Consider the following 11,320-nt stretch of genomic DNA (forward strand, 5'->3'; position numbering starts at 1 on the left):
ATGTGAGGAAATGACTCAGGTTACAAAGAAGAGTGTTCTGCTTCAATCTGTAATGCTCTGAACTCATTGATGGTACCAACAAGATCATCAAATTTGGACCACATAGCCCGAGAAGTGAGCAAACCATCAAGGTAAAAAAGCAAGATGTCTGAAACATGTAAGGAGAGAACACCCATAGCCTCATCCATCTTATTCTTGTGGCGAAGAATTTCAAAAGGATGTTGCAATTTAGGCCGAGCCTCATCCAAATAGGACCACAACCCTTTTGATCTGAGAAGCCTCGTCATACGAGATTTTCAAAGGTGATAGTTCTGTGATGTAATAAGCTCAACTGAAGAATCTGCCATGTGCAACTGTACCTGTACCTTCTCTTGTGTTTTTTTTAATTAAGTGATCTTTTAGACTAGACAGAGGATGCAAAAGGGTTTTTTTCTTTTGAGTTTTAGGTGTTCTGATTTTCTGAAGTAAATTATAGAATGTAGAAAATAACACCCCCCACAAGATGAAAAACCAAACCACAGTACAATCTGAGAGCCTGAAGGAAAAGCAAGAGCAAAAAAATGGCTTTAGATAATATCTTGTGTACCTAGTAATTTTTTTGGAACAATGAACCCCAAATCTGAATAGGGCTCTCGAAGACCTTTCTGACGTCTATTCGTTTGCCAAAAAAGGAGTCTATTTGCCCAAGTTATGGCTCCCAGAGTGCAAAAAAGAGCTCTGACTTTGATGGCAAAAAAAAGGGAAAAAATGAAAAAATATGTAAACCTCACATCCAGATCTGAAAAGAGCTCGAAGAGAGCTTTCTGATGCCTATTTGTTTTCCAAAAAATGACTCTGTTTGCCCAAGTTATGGTAAAAAAGTGACCCCCTTGTCAAAAGGCATTCAAAGAAGGGCCAGGCGGTGACTGGGCGGAGGTGGCAGGTGGGCCAGAGGGAGCGGTGACGGAGGTGGCAGAGGGTGGCCAGGCGGCGAGGCAGCCGAGCGACGGGGTGGTGGCCGGGCGATGGTTATCACGGCTGGCTGTGGTTTGCAAACCGCTGGACTACAAGTGGTGACTGTCCGAGAGAAAGATGGTTGTGACGGTTAGTAAACCATCAGTGGCTTTCGGTGTTTGCAGCGACCTGGGAATGTCGTTAAACTGCCCACAATTTATTTATTTTTTGGAAATTTCTCGAAATCCATGCCCAGAAAAGGGCAAAAACCCCCCCAAAAATTCAGAGGCCAAAGTTGTCCAAATTGGACAAATTTTATATGAAAAATGGGGGTTTTTGGGTGTTTTGAGCTCAATGGTGAGGTCCGTTTGAGCCCAAAAAACACACAAACAAAGCACCCCAGATTCAAAATAAAAACTTTGAAAATCTTGAAACCCTAGCCTCCAAAAAAATCTTCTGAAAAATCAGGAACAAGTAGCAGCAGATGTAGGCTCTGATACCATGAAGAAGTTGAGAAATACAACTTCAGAGATCCCAAGAACACCTGCAAGCAAAATACCTGTCACAAGAGAAGAATGGAGACAAAAAAACAATAATGGCTTTGAAGAAAAAGATTATCATTCAGAGAGGGAATGAATAAAGAAATACAATACAATTCTTATAAAAGGATATTATGCAACCCTAAAGAAACCCTAAAGGGATAATGTGTATTTAATAATTAGACCTACAATATTATTAAATGCCTAAGTTTAGTGTAAGTGCAGAGGAGAATAGATTAATAATTAAATAAATAATTATTAGCTAATACATGATAACTCTAACAAGTTCAATATTGGTATTCAAAAATAACATCTACAACCTCATTGGGGAGTAGCATTTCTAAGGATTTACTGGAACTGAGGCACAACTGATCTTCTAGCATCATCTCATCCGTTTAGCTTGGTTTTTCTCCATGTCTGCTTGTGTTGTTCCTTTTGTGGCGAGCATACTTTCATTGTCAAGTTTGGCTACTATCATTGTCAGGTTTGGTGTTGTTATCCTTAGCTTTCCCATCCGTCTCAATGTTGATAGACTCCCCAAACTGCCTAGCCACCAATTTTAGATGCATAGTGGCCCTAGGGTGTGTGCAAGGACCGTTCAAAAAAGTGCATTTAAAGTTTTCTCTAAGTAAATCATTATTGTATAGATGTTATTGTTGTGTTTATTTATGTAAATTAGTATGTAAAATTTATCCCCCTCTTTCTTTTCAACATCATAGAAAACATTTTATTTTCATAAAATATTATAAAATCAATAACAACCTCATTTTAATGGAAGTACAAAATTCTTTCATTATATATTACTAAAAAATAATAATGATAAAAAATAATAATGACAGTGTATTCATAACCCACTAAAAAAAATAGTCAATAAACACACCCCATGACTACATAGACCAAATAAAACACCAACTAAAATAAAAATGATATTTTACTCTTAACAAATAGATCTTAATAAAAAAGCAAAAAGCAAAAGCAAAAGGAAGATAGAATCCATGTCATGAATCAACATTCACTGCCTATTGAAACTTTCTTGCATTGATTTAAATGCTGTTTCCAGCTTCCTGTTCACACTACATATTTTTATATGCTATGTCTCACAAATGGGCGTCATAGTATTATCATTATAATAGGCAAAAATATATTCACTATTTTGCTCCCTTACATATATGGGGCTACCTCCTACCACTCGCCTGAGGAAACTCAACTAACTCCTCAGTAATTCAAGCCTTTGTAAATGACAGGGAGAAGTCTTCAGTTTTTCTTTTGAAACTGTAGACCCCATTACATTGCTTATACTCTGTTAATTTCTGATCCCCTTAACAATTAATAAGATTATAGAAGGCTAGGTATGTATTTTACAATAATATTGCCAATGCAAATTGCCCAAATTACTGTTTGGAGACAACCTGCTTCAAATATAGACTGTCAAAACTGTTTTGGACCACCCTCAAAAAAATCCCATTGCTACATCCTTTGATTTCTTCTTTCCTTCTAATAAATATTGATATCAGAATTGTCCAGCTCATTGTGTTCCCCGTGCAGCATGAATTAAGCCTAAACAATCTGTAGACAGGTTAGAAACCAATCACTTCCTCTTGTTAGTTTGGCGACAAAAAAATCTACATGATCTAATCCAGAAAAAAGCACATTGACTTCGTCTTATATCAAAACACAGAGAGCCCAATATTCCTTCAGATGAGTTTGAACGAATGCCATTCTCTGACTACAAAATCTTCAGAACTGAGAAGAAACGAAAATCTGCAGCTTGTGAAGCTTTACTTATAGCTCCATTCCCTTGCAGGTTTGAAAAATTATATGCAAGGGAGGGCAGAGCTTATTGCACTGGAAATTAAAACTGCTTATGATACTAGTTCTTTATCTGGCTATAATACTAGGTATTGGTTGTATCTGGTTCTCTTTCACACTTTGCAAAATTATAATACCATGAATAAGTGTATTTACATCTTAATGGCTATTGTAAGGTATAATATCTGATGTATCTGCTGTTGTCCAGAAAAACTAAAGGGCTGATCTGTTAACCAGGCCAAAAGCTCTGCTCATGAATAAAGCTCTGGGATATTCAAGCAGTCATCCTGCATACAGTCAAAAATGTAAAAGAAAATTAGAGATGTAACCTCCTGATTAGTTGTCAACAGAAAACTGTCTCCTTATAATATCTAGCATAAAACTTTGAAGAACAGACCATTACAATACTAAAACAATCAAGAAATGTTTGACAAGCCTTAAAAAAAGCCTACCATCTCTGAAAAGTCCAATGAATTTGATAATGCTAATGAATACTGCCATCTGCATAAATTGATCTTTTCCCTTTGCAAAGCTACTGACCCATTGTCTTGGAACTCTGCTTGAACTTGACCAGATAACATCTCTGGGTAAGTGTTCCAAGTTGAAGATAGAAAACCCTCCTGAAGATAGTTATCCTCACAAGGTGATCCATTCATCTCCTCCACCTTAAAAATCTCATAATTATTCCCCATACAAGGTAAATGATTCTCAAGTACAGATTCTCTGATTAAGTTATCAGCAAAACCATCAACTGAGAAAGAATGTCCCAGATGAGTGTTACAATTCTGTGATGCCTGTGCAACTTCTAAAATTTTCTGTAAAATGTCTTCTTCTTCAAAGTGATCATTCAGCTTCTTAGTTAGAGGAGACCCACTCAGAGTTCTTGGCACGTTCAACTTTACATCACCAAGATACCCTGGATTGTTCTCTACTTTTATCATTGGGTGAGGAAACTCTTCCTGAATTCTTGGGCCCTCAAATACAGAGCTGTCCTGCAAGTAGATAACGAATTTATGAAATGTAAATCCTTCTAGCCATATAAATTATCTAGATCAGACACAAAATCTAGCCTAATAAAAGCCAGTTATGCTCTATTTTGAAGTCTATATTAGTACACACCTTTCCATTTTTATTTGTATCACTGAACCCAGATTCCAGCAACCAACTTTGAGGAGCTTTACAATCATTTTTATCATTTAGATTCTCAGATGAAGTTTCTGAGGGCAATGCCAAATTTGCCTGGATGCCACCTTCCTCCTGCCTGATTTGTGAGTATTTTTTCTCTGACCACTCTTGAACATAACCAAATGAGGACATAGTTTCAGAAAAGGAATTACTCATCGAAGAAGACAAGATATTATTATCTATTTGTGCCTCATTCTGTTCACCATTCTTATGCTCTGTTCCATTTTTCTTGAAAATGCGGCATAAGACAAAAGCATCCTGTAAATGCACAGAAAGGGACCATTAACAGACATCCAAGGGAAAAGTTGTAAGTTTGTAACAATAATGGAAGAAGTGAGAATGACAATACTACCCAACAACATTGCATAATCCTATAGTAAGTATTTGATGAGACAAATTTGGAAGAAGAATGCTAGAGCAAAGAGCATAATACATAGCAAGATAGCCAAGGGGAAAAGTTGGAATAGTTATTACAAGGGTTTTGCTTCTACGCCAATAGATAGGCGAAACCCTTAAATCGAGAAAGTGTAAAAAGGCAAATGCATCTAAGTGCCTTTTCAAGGACTCTGGTTTTGGTTTTGGTGTAGGATTCAAGTAAAATAACACAGGTAATCAAAGTTGGATCAAACCCTGAAACTTAATATAATAGGTGCATATTCTATATCTAGTCTCTGCTATGTTCTCCGTTCAGTACAATTATCCTCGTTTGATTCAATGAAATCTAAAATTTGAATTAATTCAAAGTGGGTACCTGCAAACCAGCTGCACCTACACATTGCATTTCATCTAGACGATATTCATGCATCACCCAATCTGTTCTTTTACCCTGTGGAGCCCGGCCTGTGTAGAAAACTAGGGTTTTCTTCATTCCCATCACAACCAACTGTGAGATAATCTTACGGTCCTTCCCAGTTGCTTTCCAGTAACCAGCTTCAGTGGCCCTGTTTGTGCGTGAACCATTGGGATACTTTCTGTCTCGAGGACTGAAGAAATACCATTCCATATCTCTATTGGGCAGAAAAGACTTATCTGCAAAAACATCAGAAATCACAATTAGTCATTTAAGCTAAAGAGTAAACAAGTACATCATCAGATCCCTGCTCCTGTTGTTTGAAGCATATAAGATTATTTCACAAACTACCTAATTTACAACCATGAATTATAAATTAAAACTCAAACAAAATATCTGATTACATCTGCTGTTGAGTTACCAAGTTGGAAAACCGGACGCGTTGAAGTTCACTTTCAGTTTGTTGAATAATTAACTGAGAGCTCTAACATGTATTTTTCACTTTAACAAATTAACAACAATTTCAAAATGTGAATACGAATTTGAAGCTATATAGAGAATAACCAGCCAATAGACTTTATATACATCCAACAGGGATTGCCATGTAAGCTGCATTATGTATAAGCATACTGTCTAGGACAGAAAAGACTGTTCCATTCAAAATAGAGACTGTCTGTCAATCTGATGGGGGGTCTAATTGTCAGGGTAGAGCTTAAACAAACTTGATAGATCCCCAACAGAAATGATCTTAATGCAACATTCCCGATTGAATTTTACAGAGTGATTATGGGCTGCGTAAATATAAAACACAAAACAGAATGAATAAGACTTCAGAAAAACATCAAACAGTCAAAGTGAAGAACTCAAGGTGGCGTATAAAATCGTCATAGCCCAAGGTATTAGCGTGAGATGAGATGTTTCTGGATTTGATAATAACATTTCGAATCAAATTCTATGATTTACTAGCAGAAAATAGACATCGTTTCTCTTCTCTTGCTGTCTATTTTCTGATGATAGAACATGGAGTTTTATCCAAACTATTATAGAAAACTTCCTATGATCTATGATATTAACATGAGATATTTCTGAATTTGATTGTGAACTTCTTGATAACATCTTAGATCAGACTCTATCATTCATCATCAGAAAATAGACATCATTTCTCTTCTCTTATTATCTGTTTCCCTATTGATGATAGAACATAGAGTTTGATTCAAAACATTATCAAATCCAAAAATAATAGCATTGTTGGGTAGTTAAAATACCATAATAAAAAACCAAAAGATTCATTATTCCACCTTAAGAACCAAGGCTATTAAATAAGAAAAAATCTCAGGTGATGAAACAGAATGAAAATCCAATAAGGCTAGAGCCTAGAACATACTAGGTAGATCCCAAGGCTCACACTTGTACAAATCTACTTCTGGAATGATATCCAGCTCAATCTTACGTCCATGCACTTTTCTTTTCAAATAATAACTTAAGAGTTCTTCATCACTGGGATGGAACCTGAAACCTGGAGGCAGTGACACAGGTGCCATGATCACAAACAAGAACAAATACCGTGCAATGTAGGAAATCAATGATTGAAGGAAACATATCATTTCAACTTAGTTAATATAGACTAATGGTCTGCTGCAACTCAAACATGAACACCGAAAGTTCATACCGTGATTTGACATGACACTGTGTGTGAAAGCAGCATGGAATTTAGCGCGTACCGGGTTCACACAACACCAGGTGTTAACTGGGGGTGCTAAATTAATTACTTCTGTTAAAAAGCGGATTTTTGGAATGACAATTTCTGTGTAAACGCTCTTAGAAAAAGATGGGGTTTTTTCTTTAGACCGTATTTTCTTTTTCTCTTTCTTTAGCCTGGATAAATTTTCTTTCCTTCACATTGAAAAAAGCAATGTGGGCGGTACCAGGCCTTGGAATTCTCTTTGTTTAATATGTTGTCCAGTAAAATCCATTGTACTTTGATGAATAATTCCTGAGACAAAATGGAAAAATAAAGATTCTTGACTGACATTTTAAGGGTGAATGAATGTCAGATTAGTAACAGTAAAGAGAGGAAACATTCCATGGGGGCACTCCTAGTCATCTCTTGCTTTTTGTTGTCCCAATCCTTATCACAATAATCACACTATGTTTAGAAAGGTCAAAAATATGATTTGAAAAGCATAATTATTTACAAATTGTACATTTTATTTATATTTATATAATAATAATTTAATTATTATAGCAATTATTTGGATTTATCATTTTTAAAGTTATTATACATTTATAATATATCATATGGTTATGATGGTAATTTAAAGATATTTAGTAAGGTCCCCACAAGATATTTAAATGCTTTACTTTTATCTATGTCAAGTTATGTGGTCATCTAGGGGAGAGGGCCTCATGGTGGTGTGGGGTCTTATAATTTTTATAGAAGTCACTATTAATTACTTATATATATATGCTTTATTCAACTAAAAAGAGATCTATAAGGTTCATACTTTTATTATAATAAATGCAATTAATGTTTATATTTAGAATGTATGATAAATAAAATACGTTTTTATCAAGGTATGTGGTAGATAATTGATGCATATAAATTTCATTATCAATATTTTGATATGGCATAGGTTGTGCATATTCTCTCTACAAGATATGAGATCACACATGTTAATGTATAAAATATATTTTAAATAGTTGCATAGTAATTGCCCAGAATGTATATGTAAGTAAAAAGCAATTTTATACTAGTTGTTCCAAATATAAAAGTAGTTGTTACTCATAAATTAAAATTGCAAAACAAATATATAATTCTTTTATAGGAAAATATGTTTTCAACTCTCTCATTAAATAAACTTAATTATTTCATATCTCCACATTAACATAACATCTTAAGTCATATATGCCCAACAACTAGTCATTTCTACCATGAATACCTACAAAAATAATATTAAACTTGTAATGCTTACTAATTACACCATCAAAATAATTTGAATGGAAATAAACCAACACGAACAAATAAATGCATTCAAATTTGTGAAAATAATTCAAAGATTTTTTAATCCATCCATTTATTCCTCTATCTTACATGCTTCAGTCCTAACTTCATGACTTTGGCCAATGAAATGATGTAATACAAATTGAATATCATCCAATCAAATAACTACAATGATCACCAATAATCAGTTTGCTAGATAAAATGACTATTAATACATCATATTCTCTACTAACTACCACAATATTTTCCACATGCTACTATAGTGTTTCAAGTCTACTATCTACGATAAAGTTATCAACTTTAAGTTCATATTACACTTATCACAACATTATTAAATATAAGTTGAAAACATACATATCATCATTTCTTTGATTTCATGTTCATAGTTTATTATAAATATTATATATAATGTAAGTCCATATTATATTTCTACATTTCCTTAAGTCCATATTCCAAATTGTTCTTTTCGGTGTGAATTAGGTATTTTACCTAGCTAGTTTAGTAATAGGTCTTATTCACATTTTAAGTTTACTTAGGTCCTAAGAATGTTTCTAGAAGTCTTAGTTGTCTTGATAAGATCTTATCTTATTTTATCTCATTTACTTCTTGAGTCAAAGATCACTTAATATTTATCATGTTAGCTGTCTCATTGTATATGATTAAGACACGTGTCATAATCTTCTCTAATCCTACTTATCAACCCTTCATTTATAGCCAAGACCTCATATGCACATTTCATCATATTGCATAGATTGCATATGCACGTCATTAATAATATTGGTTCATATATTTACATCCATTATTGTGAATTTATGCTCTTATTTTTCTCTCTTGTGTAAGGTTATTTTGGATTTTGCTAACTGTAATACTGGAAGCTTGAGTCCTTGAGTGACTCTAATATGAGAGCTTTATATTTGAGAGTGATTTTGTGCTTGAGCTATTGCTAAGATGTTAATCTTGGTGGATCTTGAAAATTTGAGTATTCTCTTCTCTTGCATCATATGATGACCTAAATAATTGTATGGTGATGGAAATAAGGATTCATTAGTCTAATTATGTAAACAAGGAATTAAATTTATTTCCAATCAAAATACATTAAAGGGGGAATAAGATCAATAGGTTCAACTTCAAAAGGACTAAACATAGATTGGATTTTACTCTCCATTTATTTGAGTTGAAATTAGCAATTGGATGTGAGAACTAGAGTTGAGGAAGGAAAATTGGAAGTATTCAGCACACAGACAATTTTAGAATAGAAATGTAGACATTGAACACAAATTTAGAAATGGGAAGTAGAGAAGAAACGGTGCCTGGAATCTAGGCTCAAAAATGTGGGTCAAGGATGCTAGGTGACCTTGACCCAAAGTTGTCAAATACAAACTATAGAAATAGTTTTCGAATCAAGATGTCGATGTGAGTATCTCCTTGAAAATTCATCGAACACTAATGCTAGTTGACCTTGAACTAGTCTTTTAATTTCTACAAAATATTGTCTTGTGTGTCTTTGTCTTCTCTATCCAAATCAATATTTGTTGTCTCTATATTCTATCACCTGCACACACAGGAGAGGAAAAATGGTGTTGCATTGATAGGGGTTTTCCTACGTCAAACATTGGGTTGGAATGAACCCTTGATTGAAATAGATAAATTAAAATGGAAAAATTTGAAGCAAAATACTAAATGTTATACCTCAAGCTTTTAGTAGTTGATAATGGTGATGATGCAATTCTTTTTTAATGTGATCACAAGTGTTGATACATAAAAAAGGATCAATCATGAAAACATGCTTGCATGATGATTTTTGTAACTTGTTGCTCCATAATGCTTAGATATGAAGAATGCTTGCTCTTGAAGGGTGTGGGGGGATGAATACTTGAGAAATACTTGTGATTGAATGTTTGTGATGTGAAAATTAATAGAAAAGATGCTCTTATATGGGGTTATCAAAGGTATTTTATAAATTAGGCCAACCTCCAGTGGTCATATTGAAATATCAGGATTGAGAATCAACTTGAAGAAACCAAGCACCGACATATTTAAAAACGTGTCTTTTTTGGAGGGGCAAGGGTGCCTATTTTTCCATCAATTTGTGGATATTAACTTGTGCTTGGTGTGAGAAATGTACTTGTCAAGTAGAAAATATCCTTCTAGAAAGAGTTAAGGACTCTACAATCTCTATCACTAATAATGTTTCTAGAAAATCCATTCAGTCTAGAAACCTCCTCAAAAATAACTTTTCTACTTGTGGTGCCTTGAATTTAGATGTGATAGGAAATAAGTGTACACACTTTTCTAATCTATCCACCACTATATAAATACAATCTATATCTTAAAATTTTGGCAATCATGTGATGAGGTCCATCAAGATGTTTTCCCACTTCTATTCAAGAACCTTGTAGTGGTTGAAGTAGTCCCATAGAAAATATTTTCTCACCTTTTTTCTATTGGAAAAATATGCACTCTTTGATGTTTTTGATAATATCCTCTTTCAACCCCTTCCATACAAACCTCTCCCAGACTTGCTTACAATTTTTATAGTACCCTTGATGACCAACCGATATTGTATCATGAAAAGCTCTCAATATTTTCTCCTTAATCTTGGATCTCAGTACCAAAATATTGTTATTACAGTAAATCATCCCATAAAATAATATGTACATGTCATCTTCCACAAAATCATCCAAAATACTAGAAGAAAATTAATTTTTAACATGTTCTAGAATTATGGAAATATTCCAATCAACAGTATTAGTGGACAAGAAACATAACGTGGGTCTCCTAGATAGAGCATCAACCACTATATTTTTATTTCCTTTCATGTACTCAATTTCAAAATCACTTGCTTGTAATTTACTTACTCATCTTTATTAGTGGTCATTCAATTTTGTTTTTATTTAGGAATAACTTGAGACTATTGTAAAAAATCTTGACCACAAACTTTCCACACACAACATATTATCTACAATTTTTAACAACATGCATAATTGTTAAAATTTCCTTATCATATATTGAATACCCTCTCTCTAAATTGCTTAATTTATTGATCTCAAATGGTATTGGATT

At 33.9% G+C, this 11,320-nt stretch overlaps 1 protein-coding gene across 1 annotated transcript; it reads right to left on the reverse strand.

Moving 5' to 3' along the window:
- Window positions 1–2,470: 2,470 nt before the first annotated feature.
- Window positions 2,471–6,844, reverse strand: LOC131061096 (NAC domain-containing protein 71). Its single transcript, XM_057994613.2, has 5 exons — window positions 6,641–6,844; window positions 5,218–5,495; window positions 4,401–4,724; window positions 3,734–4,273; window positions 2,471–3,568 (listed from the first exon to the last, which is right to left on the reverse strand). The coding sequence occupies exons 1-5, from the start codon at window positions 6,795–6,797 to the stop codon at window positions 3,533–3,535; spliced, it is 1,335 nt and encodes a 444-aa protein (XP_057850596.2). The 5' UTR covers window positions 6,798–6,844; the 3' UTR covers window positions 2,471–3,532.
- Between the last annotated feature and the right edge of the window lie 4,476 nt (window positions 6,845–11,320).

Source organism: Cryptomeria japonica, chromosome 4, assembly GCF_030272615.1.
Source record: "Cryptomeria japonica chromosome 4, Sugi_1.0, whole genome shotgun sequence".
In the NCBI taxonomy this organism is placed as follows: domain Eukaryota; kingdom Viridiplantae; phylum Streptophyta; class Pinopsida; order Cupressales; family Cupressaceae; genus Cryptomeria; species Cryptomeria japonica.

Bases quoted from the DNA above. Each gene is read 5' to 3' on its own strand.
- LOC131061096 (XM_057994613.2), bottom strand. From the start codon at position 6,797: ATGGCACCTGTGTCACTGCCTCCAGGTTTCAGGTTCCATCCCAGTGAT. The intron at 5,496-6,640 runs GTATGTTCTAGG...ATGTTTTTGCAG, and splicing joins TGAGCCTTGGGATCTACCTA to ATAAGTCTTTTCTGCCCAAT. The intron at 3,569-3,733 runs GTAGGCTTTTTT...GACTGTATGCAG, and splicing joins CATTGGACTTTTCAGAGATG to GATGACTGCTTGAATATCCC.